This window comes from Hippocampus guttulatus, chromosome 11 (genome assembly GCF_054856545.1).
Source record: "Hippocampus guttulatus isolate MCC_2025c chromosome 11, RoL_Hgut_1.0, whole genome shotgun sequence".
Lineage (NCBI taxonomy): Eukaryota > Metazoa > Chordata > Actinopteri > Syngnathiformes > Syngnathidae > Hippocampus > Hippocampus guttulatus.
In genome coordinates, this window is record NC_141271.1 from 21,420,722 (window position 1) to 21,439,381 (window position 18,660).

At 48.8% G+C, this 18,660-nt stretch overlaps 1 protein-coding gene across 1 annotated transcript in view; it reads right to left on the minus strand.

Moving 5' to 3' along the window:
- col5a2a (collagen, type V, alpha 2a) overlaps positions 1-7,115 on the minus strand; it is a 28,500-nt gene extending 21,385 nt beyond the window's left edge. The window contains exon 1 of the mRNA XM_086122929.1: positions 6,867-7,115. Coding sequence (XP_085979055.1) covers positions 6,867-6,951 — 85 coding nt within the window. The 5' untranslated portion in view covers positions 6,952-7,115. The remainder of the gene's footprint in view (positions 1-6,866) is intronic.
- Positions 7,116-18,660: the final 11,545 nt, after the last annotated feature.

Consider the following 18,660-nt stretch of genomic DNA (forward strand, 5'->3'; position numbering starts at 1 on the left):
AGATGACACATAAGCTTTCACAACACCATTCACGATGCTCTGAAACAACATCCCCCCCCCCAAAAAAAAGCGAGGACCACAATAAATGAGAGTCCATCTCCTCTGAAAGTCAAGCTCAGTGTTTGCCACGCTTGTAGAATGTTTGTCCGAAGCCCCCGATGATCCGACAATGTTTAGACAATTATCACAGCTCAGCCAGGACATGAATTTGAAAGATTCCCAAACACAGCCTTGCGATCAACAAAAGCTCGTGCGCTTGAAGGGATTCCGTTTCCGCAAAAGAAAACAGCGAGTGGATGCTTTGGCTTGAGTCGGCGGGATCATCCCTCAAATGGAAACGCTCAACGAGAATTTGATCAGGTTTGAAGTTCACAAGCATCCATCGTAAATTTCCTGGGGAGCAAGAGTCCAACAAAAACTGAACTATAAAAACAAAAAAAAAAAGAACTTGGAATGATCTCGTGATCCCATTCGGCAGTCAATAAAGGGGCTTGGGCGTCCCAGGGCCCGTTTCTTAAGCCCGGCTTGCAATTTGTTGTCAATGCCGGCGACAACATGGGTGACTCGCGTAAACAATTGACTTGGCTCAATATGAACAGCACAGGCAATCTTCCACCTGACATTTCCAAGCCATTTTTGTGATCAGAATGTTTTTGGGTTCATTGTGATCAAGACCGCACGGGTCTCTCGCACACACACACTCACACTCACACACACACACAAAGTATAGAAAATCCACAAGCATAATGTCGGTGTCTCGTGTGCATGCAGGCCACGCGGCCTCGTATTTCTTGCAAGCCCCTCCCCCATCCTCGCATACTTGACACAACACGTCATCCGCATCTGCGCGCGCCGCAGCGGCGCTTGCCTCTCTCCAGAATCAAAGCCAAGTGGGCGCAATCGGCCAGAATATAGCCCGATATTTTGCAATATTATGAATGAAGAGCTAATGCAGCAATAGTGGATATTTTTTCTTAAACGTCTTCGCGACAAAGGGCGCAGTACAAGGCATGTTAAAATCAGCATCTGAGTCCAAAACAACAAAAAAAATTTCCAATCAGTGTGAAAAATCTGTTTCGGGAGCCATCAAGCCATCTGCGGCTTCAAACGTGCTGTTCACCGGTGCCGTCAAACAGACCGACTAACAACCAACCGACCGGCTATCAAAGCATGCGACCACCCGAGCAACTCACTCATTCACTCACTCACTCGCTATCGGAAAGCAATGAGCAAGTCAGAAACGAACTTAGCCCAGCCACTGACCTATCGACCACGAAAATAACCAAGTAGGCAAACGGACCATCCGACCAACCGACAGACAAAGCAACCAACCCAGTGACCAATCCAGAAACCGAAATCAAGTACAGTCCTGAGCTAGTTCACTGCGAAAAGCCCAACACATTTGCATTTCAAAATCTCAAAATATATTTTAGAAAATGCAATTGAATGACGATGGGAAACATTTCGCGTTCGGACCGCGCTCCACTTCGGCGCGCCGTTCGCGTTCCAACTGGGACAACCATTGAGGTGAAGGTTTTTGATTCGTCTGCTCTTTGCGTCGATCGTCTTGCAAAGACGTCGGCAGGAAACGAGGAAATCCTTCGTTTGAACGCGGCCCCAATGGCTTTTGCACGTGTTGGTTGGACGCGTCGGAACATGTGCAATCTGACGGCGGCGCCGTGACAGAAAGGGAAACGCGGTAAAGGCTCACTTTTTATGCCTTCTCTGAAGAAATATGAAACTCTGGGGGATGCTGCGACGCGTGCTCCACTTCTGTCAAGCAAAACAAAAAAATAAATCCAATTCAGTTCCACATCTCTGCAGTGCACACACACACACACACACACAAGACGAAAGCGGAACGGTACGGATCTGTTTCAACATGCTGTTGCCGTGCCGCGTTTGAGACTTCGAAAGGGACAAATGGTCACTCCTTGATGAAAAAAGTTGTTTGTACAATTTTATCTACTACTCGGCGGCCCTCGTGAGGAGAAGCCGGATCGGCTGATGGATGGATTGATCATTTACAATAAACATTCATGCGCTAGAAAAATGAAGAAAACAACACAATAAGATACATTTTAATCATCCGATCATAGGAAAAAAATGAAATGAATGCAAGAAATAGTCCAAGGCCTGGATGAAAGAACAGAAAAGTTTGCCCAGCCATTGTCTACTACCACCGATGCCTTCCCCCTTGGACAAACTTTGCTCAAAAGACAAACATCGGGCGGGCCAAAAGCACACCTCTTCACTTTCGTAAATAGTTTGTCCAACAAGCCGCAAAGACACGGCCGCATCGCAAACCCTCGCCGGCCGCCGACACGCCGCCCGCCGCTCTGGTTCAGCCTCTGCAGCGGCCTCGCTACAACCTAGAATTGAACGTTGGCCGCAACCTGCAATTATGGCCGCCGCTCACCATTCTGCGGCGTTCGGCAAAGCCGGCTCGACGTCTTCAGCGACCGCCGGTGGACTTGCACCAAGTACCTCAAAAGGCCTTTACGTCTGATCGTCGGCTCGGGATTTTTTTGCAACAACAACCCCCCCCCCCCCCCCCCCAATCGCAAAACAAAACCGTTCAACGATTCCATTAAGTGATTAGTGCCAGGAAGACTTCCCCAGGTGGAACATGACCTCTTGTGAGATGGAAAGGTTGAGAGCAATTAGAGCAGCGTTTGGAATCATCAGCGGGGGGCGAACGTGCAGCGAAGGGAGTGCAGGATTACAGGAAGAGCGAGCAGACCTATGGAGGATAAACTGCAGAGGGCAAAAGCCGCGACATGACCTGGCCAAGCAGAGCCAGCTGTCTCAACAGAAAAAAAGAGGGCACGTGTTCAACTAACTTGTTTTATGAGTTCCGCGGAGATGAGGTGAAGGTGACGTCAGTTTGACGCACCACGTGCAACCCATGTGCATTTGGTCCGCACACCTTGGCGCTTGACACGTTGACTGCACTCGTTCTCAGAGGCTCCAATTTGCATTTAGATCGGATGGCAAGCGCTCCGTCGACGCCTCAGCTCGTATCTGAGCGGGCTTCATCCATTCGGGCGACAAGGCTCGGTTGGGACTGCGCCAGAACCGTCCTGTTGAAATCCATTCAACGCCCTTCGATGGAAACGAGCCGGACGAATGAGAACGTTCGCAAGCATCCTTGTCTCTGCTTTGAGTCACCGTTGAGAGCGGCTTGACCAAAGTGCGACGACTCCTTATTGAAGCCGGGTGGCATTTGTGCTGTCAAGCTCGTGTGCAAGTTTGGGACAAGAGCCCGTTAAGGCCAAACTAAACGATCCACGGACATTAAAAGATGACCGAGAAACAACATCCTGCAAGTTGTGAGCTCAACTTCTGCTCAGTCAGTCAGTCACGGAGTGCGTGGGCTGAAATCGTCCATTTCGAGTCACCCTTCTGCATATCAGCCGGCGACGGGGGCCCATTCCGCAATATTTTCCGAACAGGGCCAAAGCGATGAGTTCTAACATCTGGAAAGCATCGCCACCCCCCTCTCGCAACCCCCCCCCCCCATCCCTCCTCCCCTTCCACGGGCCTCCATTTGCTGACTGCAATCCTTTTCATTCCTGAGCGGTTCCCATGAAGCCACGCTCGTCACGGCCGCCGCTCGCGTCGACCGATCGCTGGCGCCGCCGCGAGCAGCGACGCGACCGTCGACGCGTTTGGGTGACGTGGCGCCCGACGTGAAAGTATGCACCGAGACCCCCTTCGAGATGCATGAAAACGAGTCATGGCTGAAAAATGCAGCATGTGGTTCTAATGGAAGCCGTCTTGAGTTCTCCCGCTTGGACGCGATCGCTGGTGCAAAGCGGGCCGTTTTGTTGCCATGTCGCCGATGTGGCGAAAACAACTGGAAACAATCTGCGAGTCCAAGTGAGCTCATGTGCAGTTACTTGATTTGGAAAAGCGTTTGCGAGCCTTTTGGCGGTTTCGGGTTTTTTCTCGGGCGGCTTTTCAGGTAGCAGGTGATGCCGAGACCCGCCAAAGGAGGCCACGAGTTGAAGCCGTCGCTTCGCTTTGTTTCGCTGGGACGGCGATAAAAAGCCGGGGGCAGTTGGACCTGGCGCCATTAGCCTCTAGTGTTTGAAAAGGAAAATAACAATTCAAATCAGCTTTGTTGAAGTCAGTGATTCTCAAAGTGCGGCACAAGTACCGCCTGTGCTATGTGGACTCTCTCTAGTGGTACGCAGAAGTTCCATCTCAACGTACACCTGGTCAGACTGCGCCTAAAAGCCGGCGCCAGGTTGACCCCCGGTCGAACGCGAAATGGGGTCAATTTGATCGGGTTGCAGGCAGGCGGAGTCTGAGCGTGGCGGATGTCACGTGTATCGTTGGTGCTTCATAAATATGTGAAGAGCTGGCATCAAACCTTGTGAATCACTGTGTAAATCAGTTAACAATAATGATAATATCTTTTTTTTTTTTTTTTTTTACATGGGTGGCACAGCCTGGGGGGGAGGCAGGTAAATGATCAGGTGCGGGAGGCCATCTCCTCTACACTGAAATAGAATGAGAAAAGCCGCTTTGTTTGGCTCAGACGAGAGTTGGCTGTGACCACTCCCACAGCAGCGCAGACCTCCTAATGTGCAAAATGACCAACGCCGAGTTGAAGCCCACGTCTTTGGCAACGTCGGGCATGTTTGACTCGGTGATTGCCTTTCATCGGGCTGACTTCCTGTCGGATGTGAAAATCATTCCGCTCATCCTGCGCTCTGAAAAGCTGCTTAATAAGACACCGACTCTGTCAACTAGCGCCTCCTCACGTGCAGCCATGCTGTTCGTGTCCGGCGGCTAGCAACGATGGATAAATATCAAAAAAACCAACACATTTCATTTGGTCGAGCTCTTTGATGCGCAAAAGGTCATGGATATTGAAAAGTCGTTGATTTTACTGAAGTGGGAGAGAAAATAAGTTTCACCCCCAAATTTGCGGTGTCATTTTCTCCTGTGAGCTTTGAAGTCTTTAGTGCGATGCCACTTCTCCACGTGCCTTGCCGCAAAAGGAACAAAAAAAAACCGCAACAACAACAAACGGCTCACGTGCACATCAAGTGTCCGCACGTGTGTCGACACATCTGACTTTCATCCGGCGCTTTGTACGTGTACGTGATCTGAGCCTTCAAAGCATCTTGCTCACATTCCACCGGCTCCCTCGCAAACCTTTCCTGCAAACCCATTGCCCTCCTGACAACTTTTTTTTTTTTTTGGATGACTTTTCTGTCCAAAGTGATTCGTACAGAGATGCAACAACTTTAGTCACGATTGATCCTGGTACGATATTAGCAAGGTTGCCATCCCATAAGAAGCGTCCACCATTTAGAAGAGCCTCGACTAAAAAATGAAATACATTTTCCTTTCGGAGAAAAAAAAAAAAAAGGCATGAGGGAGATTTCAATGCTTCTGGCCACAAAGCAAATTTCCGCGCAACCATGACCAACAAGCAGAGACGGAGGCAGTTGTGCTACAACGTTGGAAAAAGAACATAAGAGCGATCACGTCGGCCATCTTCAATTCACTAAAATGTAAAGTCTCAATACAAATGGACATTTTTTTTCTTATTTCTCCATGAAGGTGTTGCGTCATCACTTTGCCATTCAAATATGCGCGTGGCCGCGCCTCCGGAGAATATTTCTATTTCCACGTAGGTCAAGGCCCCAAAACGACCACTTTTCAGAAACAAATTGCTGAACAAGAGCTTTCTGACACTTCACGTCAAGCGTTCAGGAATTTATTCAAAGAGCGGACAAGAGGATGGATCACTTCAAAGAAATGTTGAAACTGACCACTTTTAGAGGTTTTCCGCCAAAGAAAAATGAGAGAAGGGTTTTTGTGTTTCGGGTACCAATTGGCAAACTGAAGACGAGGGTTAATTGAACGGCAATGTCGTCTCGTTTTATAGTCTACATTTACCACCGGGTGGCGCTCTATCTGCCGTGTCCAACAACTTCACTGAAATCAACGCGTCAGCTTAATGAAAAGACAGTAGGAGCCATCAGATGAGCCGCGGTGCTCAGAGAGAGCAGTGACATCATCTGTGGCTGACGTCTGTCGGGAGATCGGAAAAAATAAAAAAAGAAACAACAGGGGAAGTCCAGGTCAACTAAAACAAGACCACTCAGGTGTTCCACCGTCTCGGATAGCCAGCTGAAGACTTTAGCAGCCCCCCCCCCCCCCCGCCACCCCCACCCCCGAGTCCTCCCGGGCCTTCCCGTGACTCACGGACTCCGTCAGGCAGGCTTGCTGCCCCCTTTCTCCCTGCCCCCCCCCCCTCCTCCCAATTCTCAAGTCTCTTCACATCTGCCCCAAATTAACATAGCAGTGAGTCCGTATTCCCTCTCAGCCGCCTGAGCAATGAAATTGTCTTTGCAGATGTACAATGTAGCACAACGCTGGAAGATTGCACGCTTTGCAGTCAAACATCATGCAGCTTCCATTGGAAGTTGCGCTGGAATCATGGAAAAGCGCAAAGCCCCCCCCCCTTTCCCCACATCGCTTTGCACTTCTTTTCAATGCCTGAGGGTGACATCACTGGAAATCACTGACAGATGTCCGCCCGCATCTGCTTACATGCACAAAAGTGGGATCCTTCACTCCCATTCATTTTTTCCTCTTGTCCGACATGCAGCAAAAAAAAAAAAGCCAACAATTGTGCTACTTTGTGCACACAACTTGAGCCCAAGCATCTCTCGCAGTTGAGATGTCTCATTCCAAATGAAAACAAGCGCACGCTCGCTGAGTTCAAAGAGCCACCAAAGAGCTTCTTCAGTCACACAGCAATCAGGCGTGTCAATAAACAGCAAAAAAAGAGGAAGGACGGGAGAATGGCGGGCGAGGGTTGGGGGGGGGGGTCCACTTACCATCATCCTGGCATGTAACAACCAAAACCTGAGCGATGGAGACCACCAAAAAAAGGAAAATCCTTAAATGCGCAAAGTCCATCATGTCTACAAGAAAGACATGAGACTGCCTTGGGAACGAGAAGGGGGGAAAAGGGATGGAAAGAAAAAGAAGAGGGGAGAAAAAGCTCAGGTTATCACTGCATGAATAGCAACGAGCCTCTCCTTGTAAGCAGCAAGCAGACCCAGCCCAGACTGCCGCAGTGTTTCTCTCTTTTTTTTTTTTTTTTTTTTTTTTTTTTTTGGGTGTAGTTACAGCTTTAAATGAGAAGAATGCCGGCCAGCCTCATTTTCCTCCCCCTTTTTGTCAGCCCTCTCCCATCCCTCTCACAGTGGCTGCGAAAACTACACCCATGTTCGCAACTCCAGGCGTTTTTTTTTTTGGTGCGAACACGTGCACCTTCACCCCTCATGACAATTTGTGCTTCAAATGGATCCTTTTAATCAATGAGAAATCCACAGCACATAATAGTCATGATTATTGTTTTTTTCAATATGAAACGTGTGCTGCATGGAGCAACGAAAGTGGTTAATGTCACTTATTAGTACATGAAAAGGCAACTACAGTCAAACCTCGGTTTTCGAACGTCTCTTGTTCTCGAGCAAATCGGTTTTCGACCAAAATTTTCGGGCTTTTTATGCCTTGGATTACGACCGAAAATCGGTTCTCGACCAAACTGAGCGCACTTGAATGCGCCACTTGACTCCTCTCGCCTTCCTTGCACGAGGAAGTGACGCTTCCTCGTGTAGCGTTCCATTGTGAGCAGACGTGTTCAATAGAGATTTTTTTTTTTTTTAAAAAGAGCGTGTTTCGGTTTTCGAACAAATCGGTTCTCAAACAGTCTTCTGGAACGGATTATGGTCGAAAACCGAGGTATGACTGTATATCCTACTAACTACTAATGAAGGGGTTTCTGAGATAGAAATTAGGCTTGGCACCTTTTAAGGTTTGTTTCTGACAAATTTGGAGAGCTCAAGTGACCCACTGATCCCGACAAACCAATGTAAGCAGACATTGAAGGTTTTCAAAAGGAATGATGGGGCCGACTTTGAATTCAGACTACCCGACAAACAAAGTGTCTCTCGCTGATGAAACCAAACTTATTTTGTCATAAACAATAGACGTGTGACACAGAGGACAAAAAAGGGCACGTTAGTAACTGTGAAGGTTTGAAAGATGCGAGAAATTCTGGCTCTTGCCAGAAGGAGCTTCTACACGAGACCAGACAAGAACTTTTTGATCAGAGTTAATGGCTGCACCAAACAACCGGCAATGAGCGTTTTGTTATCTCTCCTCGAGGCGGTCATAAAACAAAGAATACAGTTTACAAGGCACCATCTTGTAACCAATAAGAAGCGCGCTTCCGTGCTGACCATCCTGGGTGTCGTTGAGTTGGACTGACAGAGGCAAACCTCGAACTGACAAGAGGTGCAATAAACACGTGGGTGGCCATCAGAGTAGGTGGTCAAGACGAAGGAATCCGGGGCAAAGTCCCCTCCTGACTTGAGAGGAATGGAGAAGCGGAATCTGCTTCCAATGACATGTTGACATGAGGAAACGCCAAATCTATTCATGACGTGCTCTGAACCTAAAACACCAAATTCCTTGTTTTAGTTGAAAATATTCCGAGAGTTAAGACATAAGCTGTTTATTGCGCCACCTGGACTGATAAGGCAGTTCTGGCAAGCATGTCACAGCTTGCCAAATTGACCTTGATTCCTCTTTGGTTGCATGACCGAATGCTGTTGAATTTGCTTTTCAAACTTACAAGGGAGACAAGCGGGACTTGACCAGAGGTGGGACGAAGTCACATGTCGTATGCGCGAGTCGGAAGCGGCTCTCCGGCGTTATCCTTCATGTTGAAAGAAAGTCTCGTGTGAGTGTGGCAAATATCAAGCAAGTCCAGTCAAGTTGCCGCGAAATCTCAAACAAGTCTAGTCAAGACATTTACTTGGGTGAGGGAAGCAAAATAAATGTGACGCCATCTTGAAAGTGCAGCTTTTCAAATGAAAACGAGCGAGACTGGTCAAGTCTTGTCGTTCGAGTCTCAGTCAAGTCTCACGGATACCACATCTGCGTAGTCGAGCCTTTTCGGGAGTTTTCGACAAGCACATCATGAAAATTGGAAACTCAAGTCTGACTCAGGTCGAGTCACGTGACTGGAGTCCCCCACCTGGCTGGCGTCCTGACAACAACAATAGGCTTCTGTCGAGGGATCCACCGATTCATCTGACATCGATCCAAACAATACAAACGTCTTGTCAAAAACCTCTCGTTGGATCTTCCACACTTGTGCCCGTCGACAGGAAACAACTGTTTGCAGGACTGCCATAAGATGGGGCGTGAGTGGGTGTTTGTGTCAAAAAAAAAAAGAGGAGGGGCTTGAAGCGAACTCCTGAGAATGACAGCTGTTTCTCTCGTCGGCCCAACCCACAGCGACCAAAAGTGAGCCAACGCAGAGATCAATGTCTCCGTTTTCATCAGAAAGAAGATGCAATCAGCAGGGAAAGCACCCGGACATGACCCAGTTTCACGAATCGCTCCAAAGCTTCTTTGGAAAACTTTTGCGACCCACGTCGTGCCTACGGGCAGTCATTTCCGACTCAAATGACGTGTTTATGCAAAGGAGAGGAGCACAAAGTTCACGCCGACAGCCCGAGTCGGCCCCAGGACAGTCCGGAGAGTCAGCCATGAGCAGGAAGGAACTGGAACCACCTGCAACTGAATGTGATTGGCAAAAGCTCTGCTCCAATCCAGAAAAGAAACCCTGCCAAGGGGGGAAGGGGGGGGGGGGGCAGGAGGGGGTCTGTTCCCTATCTGTTTGCTTGAGGCATGCGGGGGCCAGACTGCCGTATTTAGCCCCGTTTTAAACAACTGCCTTTTCCAGCCGTGGTTGAAGGGATATCCGATCAAACCATCAGTTACCTGGACCGTATTTCACTCCTGGTTTTGGTTGACAGTCACTCTTCCAGCGGCCAAGACCAAACGAGTGGCAAGTCTGGTCAAAGGCACGCCGGCATGCGCTTGAGAGAATGTAAGCTGTGACTTCCTCCTGGAAACTCTCTGCCGTGTGTGCGCTCTCTTTCTCACTGGTGCGATCCTCCCTCCAACTTACATGCTACGCGCAGGTTCCGCTGCCAAGGATGGGATTTCTGAACATGCAGGTTCTTTCCCCTCATCTGCCGGAGTCATCTCGCTCCCATTCGCCATCTTCCTTCGACGCAACAAGACATCCGAGGCCCATAAAATCGGGACACTCACAAAACACAACTTGGGGAAACGAGAAACGAGCAGTCGCTTGGAATGCGCAACGCAAATCCAACATGTTTCCACTTGCGGGTCATAGCTTTGACACCAACCCCCGTGGCTAGAGTGAACGTGTCCAATCGGAGCGATCGGTGTCAACGTCATAACCTCAACCTACAAACAAAGCACTCGGGCTGCACGCCGCGGCTTTTGCACGAACGAGATGAGATGAGAATCGGACTTCAGATCCAATTCCGTTCTTGGTTTTGGGCGGTGAGTCCCTTCGGTCCCCTCTCGAGCTGGTAGAAGGCATAGAAAATACGTGGCGAGAAATGACAAGGCATGAACATGAAGTGTTTCGCACATTCGAGCGCTTGGCTACAGAGTCGTGAGCAAGACGAATTTTCCGACAGCAGTGGTCGGCGCGGCGTGGCTTTTTAAAGATGATAGGTAACGAGACCGGATTCGTGCCGGGTGCGGCTCGTGGGGAAACGCACGACACAGATGAGCTTTTATGTCGGCACAATCCTTTTCTGGTCCAAAGCTTTGGCCTTTCAGTGACTTTTATTCAAGGTTTGTCTCATCAAACCATAAAATCTTGATGCTCCACTTCTGGAAGTCTGCGCTTCCGAGCAATTTCCAGCCTGCCCCTTCCCGTTCTTCGTTTGGCTAACAAGTGTTTTTCATCTTCTGGTGTTGCCTGTGTACTTTTGTTCAGGTCTCTGGGGGAGGAAGATGTCTTCATCCCATCGGAAGCACCAAATTCATATAATTGTTGCTCAAGGCGATCCGCTTCCTGTCAGTTTCTTTGGGTTAAAGTCTGAGCTTCCTCTTCCCCTTGAAAATGCAGCTCCGAGGAGCGACATGGCCTTCTCCCGCTCACAAACTCATTTTCGTCAACTCCCATAAAAAGACATTTGCATGCAGCTCGCCCCCGTTTGCTTGGCCCCTTTCCCATTCCCAACGCTCGGAGCTTCATCTCGAACAGAGAGAACGTTAACAGAACAAGTCCCAGCATACTTCCCACTCACAGCAACAAATAGGAATGCCGGGTGACAAATGATAAAGCAAAGCCCGCCATACGACCGCAGTCCTCGTTCACGGACTTGGGAAGCTCCTCCAAGCCAGAAGCAAATCGACATTGGAATGGATTTGCTCAGCAGTGAGGGAGGAAGAAAAGGGAAATGAGCAAAAGAGCCCATTGCTCCATTTTGGTGTCAAACTCATGACGCTAAGAGGTATTTTGTTGCGACGATGAAAGTCGTAGCATTCCGGCGCATTACATTGAAAGCTGCGTCTTCTCTTCCGCCCGTTCAACAACAATTAGCAGAGGGTGTACGTCTTCCTGCTCTTTGGGTTGGTGAGTGGATGAAAAGTAGAGTATATGGCCACTTTGGTAGCACATCCAGTCACGGACCCGCCAGGCAATAATCGTCAAACGCTTTGACGAATGCGTAAGCACGTGTAGGTTTGTCTTTACATGGTCGAGAGGAAATGATTTTCACCTTGTGGAAAAAGTGAGGAGCACTGTGGCCACAGAGCGTGAGTCATCGGCCAGCTATCTTTTGAGGGGGGGTGGGAGGGGGCGGGAGGCTTGCGCTGGCGAGCCGGACTTGTTTACTTTCCAGACAGATGACTTGGGAGGCACGAGAAGGGAAGAAAGCGTGGGTCGAAACCAAAGTCCTTCCAGTGGCATCGTGTCGCATTGGAGGACTTTGGGAGAGCAACACGATGACATTGCCGCTTTCAGCACATGCAGCTGAAATCTTGACTTGGTCGGATGCTTTGGAGTGGAACGCGTGAACACAGTCCTCGTGTTGGAAGCCGCCACTGTCCCACGAGCACGTTATGTTATCGAGCCGGTCCTTTGTGATACTTTGTGTCGTAAAACCAAACATAGAATGACAGCTTCCGAAATCCCGGAAGCCGGAACGGAAGCGCTTTCAAAGGATGAGGACGGGCGGGGACGGAGGACGATTAGTGTCTGAATAAGGTTACCCAGGTCGCGGAGTGGCAAAATAGGGTCAAGTGGCCATCTCCGCTCATAGCGGCGTACTCGTATGCCGACATGAGGCACAATCAACCCAATCGCAGACTTATTGCTTTCTTTTCATGGCTTAGGAAGGTTTTGTTGAACACCAATTCCTGTTGCCTTGTTCACAAGTCAACTTTGACGATGGTGCATCACAACCGCGGGTGCAAGAGGCCACCATAAAGCAAGGACCACATGCAAAATCCTTCTTTGGACTTTTTTTTTGAACACTCGCATCTGAAGGACCTGGCGGCAAAATCTTGAACCTCGGCCATAACAAAACCTGCCATCCAGTCTACCCAAATTTCAGCTTTCACTCACTTGAATTCAACCCCTTTCCCAAACACTCCAACAGCTTCTGCAACGAGACACTTTGGCGCAACGCTGGTCCAATTAGTTGAAAATGGCGGCGTAGAAAAGGCAGAACTCATGCGAGCTCTTTCAACCACAAACTTGGAAGCAATTCTGCAAACGGAGGCAGAAAAAGTCCAGGCCTCATGGAGCTTTTGCAATAACGGCGTCTCGTCTTACAGCGCATTTGGGGATGAGCTCAAACCAAGTCTGCAATTTTTGCTAATGTATGCACTGGATGCGCATTTCATGCAAACGCTCCAGTTAACCGGAGGGAAAACAAATGACACAAAAACACACCGCAGTTTTTCAGGTGACTCAAAACGTGGCCAGCGACAAAATGGAGTCCTCCGCCGATGTCATGAATTTGTTGGTTGGCTCTTGTGTAAGATTCTCGAAGGAAAGGTTCTTCAAATCCGCCATTGCTCAATGCAAAAATACAAAGCGGCTTCTGTACAAAAAAACAAAAACAAAACTATGTGGCATAATTATGCTCTGTCATTGGCAGAGACTCAAAAAGAAAGTTGAAACGGCTTCCGAGCCACTGAATGCTTGTTAATCCAAAAGGATATCGAGCAATTTGACATTGATCTCTTCCGCCCCCCCGCAATCGCGTCTGCCGCAACAACGGTACACACATATCAACGTTTGAACGGAAATGGCCTTTGTTTCCCGTTCAGACTTCCATGCGGGTCTGAAAGCTACCTTGGTCATAAAACCGACAGGTACTGTTGCAAATAGCCGAGAGATGAGTCATGACAGCTCCTCGCAGAGGCATTCGCTTAACCCCGCTGGGGTGCAGTTGCCACAGGTAAGCGGTGTGAGCAGCGCCTGCACTGACGGATGCGTGCAGCTCATCGTTTTAGTTTCACTGGTGTGGCACTGACAGTTGACAATAATTCATGGAGCTCAGCTCCCTGTTAGGACTTGTTAGCCGCATAAGGAAAAGCTAGCGTGGGTCGAAGTAGCACATTAGCTTGTTCGGTTTCAATAGCTGCATTTCATTTTATTCATTTATTTGGAAGTCAGGGGCTTTGCACTGCAGTGGCTGTTTTAGAGAGCCCCGTTGTTGTGGCGCGGAAAAAGCCCCCCCGTCGGGATATTCACAGCATTTGCCTCGTGCTTCTGAACACTCTTCTCGGTGGTGTGTCAGATTTAAAATACGTTTCACTTTACAAGGGCTTTGATCTTCAGCTACAAAACAGAACGCTTGCACGAATATACGGCCCGATGTATAGCGGACACTGCGCTGTCAACAGTGATTAAAAGCAAACGCTATCGCGGCTGTCGTCCGCTGAAGCTCAAGTCAAACAATGAGCTCATTGCTGAGAGCCGCTCGCCACATTCGACTGGGAAGGCAGAGTCATTAGCGCCGTTTCCTGTCGATGCAACCGGCCTGGAATCCCCCAGACTGCTCAGATGGAATCGCTTTAACCCTTCAAACTGCTGAGTCATGCCCCCGAGCGGTGGCCGAACGCGAGCCTAATGTCGTGGAGATCCGCACGCCCGCAATTCAACTCCTTGTTTAGCTTTGCTCAGCCACAACCGGTCACAAACACAAAGTCATCCGGACGCAGGGAAGGTTTGCCGCAGTTTACGCTGGTCCTCACTCGCAGCCGCCCAAATTTTCCCTTCGTAGAATCGCGCCCGGTTTCCTCACATCTAGGACACTCCCATTCGGGATCACAACTTAGTCACGTTTACATTGTGGAACTGTTCCTTCAAGAAGTTAAAATCAGTTGAGGTGAGCTCCCGCGTGTTGGGATATTCATCATTCGAACACTCGTGTTCTCCGGCTTGCCAACTTCTCTTCAAAATGTCTGCTTTGGCTTCGGCCTGCGCCGTTTTCCAGCACGGGCATGTTGACTTTCAACATATTAGCTTCAAATGGTTCCGCTGCGAAATCTGGACGAGCATTGGCAAAAGCTGCGCCTAACTGGGTTTCAAACGGAATGAGATGAACCTCCCTTTCCCTCATTGGACTGGTGGGGCTCATCCATCATGTGAACGCACACATCGCGTTTCTGTACATTTCAAAAGCTGCGAGTTCCAACCGGCCCCAATTGATTGATGGACACTTCTGCCTGATAAGAGCGATGTCATTTCACAGCCCTGAATCAAGGGTGGTGAAAGCCGAATTAACTCATTCAAAGCCAAAATGTAAAAATAGGTTTGGAAAAAAGACAATCATGTGCTGTCAAAATGTACAGATAAGCTGTGTGTTTTTTTTAATTTCAAAAAATGAATGACATGATCTTTACGCACCTCTTCGGTCAGTGTCGGGGCTGTGGGAATGATTTCAGTATGATGAATCACCACTAGATGGCGCGTGTGGCTTTGATCAGATCTTAGTTGCGCACAGTGTGAGTGGGTGTGGCACAGCGATCATACGTCACGAGGTGACGTGGGGAAGAACAGGGATCAATACCGGCAGCTAGCTCTACCACAGAGTTTTTTCTAAAGCAAAAAAAAGAGAATCAAGTCCCATCGTCACCCTTGACGAACACGCGCATATGCACGCAGGGAGGCACACAAACACACAAAGTTCAGGGTGAAAACTTTTGGCAGGTTGCATACTTTGCAGCGACAGAACTCCGTAGTCTGTAGGCCTTGGAAAATGAGTCAACATGGTGAAAAACGGCCGGCCCCGGCTCTCCCAATTTGAGAAAAAGGGCTGGCATTAAATGAGTTTGAAAGAGAATTTCAAAGCAGCCCATACCATCGTTCACGACAATAGAAAAGCTCAGCGGCCAAAAGTTCCCAGAGCCTGCAAGAGCGTTTGGCGCGGGCCAGTGTTGAACCTTCGGCTCGGTCCAAACATTTTCATGAGAAACAGCTGCCGGCGTCTTCGGGGTGCCAGCTAATCAAACCAGCTCGCTGAGAAACACACGAAAAGGAAGCCGCGCCATCGACTCAGAGCCGTAGGGAAGAAAGTCTGGACGCTGACAATGCATGGAGGCCATTTTGCAACCCAGTGAGACACAACGTTACATTACGATGCAACGCAAAACATAATTGGCCATTTCCAAAATTGACATTCGGGAAAACATATTCATTTCGACGGAAACCTCGTAGCCTATAATAGAGGGGTTTAAGATAAAATAAAATAAGATATCCCTTTATTTGTCCCGCAATGGGGAAAATACAGTCAGAGTTCAGAAAGGAAAACGCTGGGTAGGGAGAGGGAAAAAATAATAATAATTATTATTATTATTATAGATTATTAATTTGATTTTAATCTAAGATTATCCTCATGGGCGGTTAGGAGACCGGAAGAGACAAATGGGATCAGAAGAGGGCGTTGCTGCGCTGGCAATTTTTTATTTTTTTTTTAAAGGCAATTTTTGACACTAAACAAACTCATCGTTCATCGTGTTCGAAGTAATCGCGCTATATTGCGTTGAATAAATATTTAGGTTCGCCTGCCACAGGCACTCAATCAACATCTGAACTGCGGTTGACTGTTGTGTTTTGTTTCACGTTGTGTCGTCATCTGTTGACGTGTCAACAGATGACGTGCCTGTGATGACAAAGTAAGTACAGACAGGAAGTAAATGTCAAAAAGTCATCAGAAACTTACTTCAGTTAACTCACGTTAAGTACGGATGGCTGAAAAAGGCACAGGAGGGCACTCGTGAAGTATTTGTCCGAGCAAGATCGCCAGAACCGGAAGTGGTTTTAAGATGAACAGCACATGGTCCAATGACTCGGTTCTTCTTCTTTTTTTTTTTTTTTTGCCAGCTAAAGAATTGCTCTTGCCGACGGAAATTGGCAACGGAGTCGCACGGCTCTTATTCTAGTTTGAAAAAAAAAAAACAGTGACGCGAGATCCAGCTGGGGATGGATGTGTTTGCTCTGCTTTTAAACAACGCCAGGCTTTGAACAATAACACTTGTTTTCCACAGCAACGGACATGTACCTACATTGGTGGTTAGAGGTTGTTGTTGTTGTTGTTGTTGTTTCAAAGTGTGTAATTCCAGGAATTCTGTCGAAATTCTTCGCGGTGCAGGACTGCACATTCGATGAAACATTTTCAGTTTAAATGTATTTTTGAAGTTAGGCTGACCTCCAGTGGAAGCATGAGGAACTGTCATATGTCTGTGTCCATTTTTGCTTGTTTCATGACATGGCCCACATCTGCACAGGCATTGTGTTTTAATTCGGCGGCTTGATGATGAAGTGCTGCCGTCACCAGTGAGAATGAAGTGCGGCTTTGTTCTTTGTCGTCACATGAATGAAGCTCTCGCTTTACATTCGGTCGCGGGGCTCTCCGCTTCAAATGAACCAGTTTGGGGTTGGCGGAGCTCGGAGGTAGCAAAGAGGCGAGCGGCTACTTGTTTCTCAACGCTCAGCATGAAGCGGACCCATCAGCAGACACAAATAACCTCCAAATTTGCCCAACAAGTAATCAAGTGTTTGAACTCCGCTGACGCAAATACGAGTCTTTGTTAACACCGCAGCTCTGCTTACCCGCCGTATAATCAGATGATAGTTTCGTTACTTGAAAAGTGAATTGGGATATTGGTTGTCCATCCATTCGATTCCTGAACCGCCTTCTCCTCGGGAGGGTCGCGGGCGTGCTGGAGCCCATCCCAGCTGACTTTGGGCAGTGGGGGGAGGACACTCTGATCATGAATTTTTGACAGTTTTTTCCCCCCCAAAGTTTAGATGTTTTATTTTTTTTGCCTGAATACTTGGATCATAGGTGTCAAAGTCAGGTCCTGGAGGGCCGCTGCCCTGCACGTTTTCCCAAGTCTCCCTGTTGCAACACACCTGATTCAAATGAGCAGGTTCAATGTCAGGCTTGCGCAGAGCTTGCTGATGATCTGGTCATTTGAATCAGGTGTGTTGCAACAGGGACACTTGGAAAACATGCAGGGCAGCGGCCCTGCGGGACCTGAGTTGGACACCCCTGACTTGGATGGTATGAAGAAAAAGAATGTGTTCCGAAATTAAGAATTCAACCTGCGATGGCATGTACAGAGCCGAATTCCATAAACATCCAACATGGCGGCATGGTGAGTATGAAATAAGCAATTGTTGACGTTTATTATGATACCGTCGTCGTTCTGATGCACTCGAGTATTTCGTGCTGTCGTGTACTTGCATGCATGTTGTCGAGCAGGTTGTGCTCCACAATCACGTGGTCACGAGGAGAATCTTTTTTTTTTTTTTTTTTTTTTTTGCAAACCCATCCAAAAAACAGCCGCGTGCACGGAGGTGATTTTTCGGAGCAGGAGCGCTCCATTCATTCTTCAATTTCCGTTCCCCTCCGGATTGGCCCGCAACGACTCCAGGTTTGAAGGCGAACGCATCTTGTCGTGTTTTGGTTTGTGTGCACGCTGGACGATCTTTACAATGCTGAGTCGCGCTTTTTTTCCCCCTCGGTGCAAAGGAGGGGTGGCGGGGGAGTGTGGAGGGGGTGGGGGTGGGGTGAATGATGAACAATCCAATGTCAGATTAAAAATGTATCATCAGGGAGATCGCCCTTGCGCGTTGGTCTCTTGTGGAGCTCGCGCACAATGAAGAAAGCACCATCGCGCGTTGTTATTGTTCGGCGGAGGCTCCCAAAAGGCGGTGGCGTTCTCGCTTTCCTGCGTTTATCACAGCTGGGGGGTTTTGGGGGGGGGCGGGCGAGCGAGCAGCCTGCTGTTTACTCATGCAGATGAGCGCGAGCCCGCAAGCTCCCCAAACAGGAGCGGGAAGATGTTGCTGGAGTGATGCCGCGAGGCAGGATGCGGTCGCGCCGAAACTTCCAGAAGGAATTGGCACGGTGACGCCACCTGTCGTCGTGGGATGTGTCGAGCTCATGTCCGATATCTGACCTCCCATTTGCCGTATCGGCGTGGCTGTTGTTCTGTGACTGCTTCGTGAAGTGGCGACCGCCTTTTTTTGACTGGACGTCATTGATCTCGCTCCTGTCATGCCAACCCGACAGCATCTGCGCGCGAGATGCGGACATTTCTTTGTTTCCGGTCTCTTGTTTTCCGCGCATAACGGCGTGATGGATTGCATTTCGTTCCATCGAGCAACGGTGGCAGGCCAATTTCTATTGGCTAACGCGCAGTTGTATACCTTAAGACAGGGGGGGGGGGGGGGCACTTGGCACTCCGGTGTCTCTTGTT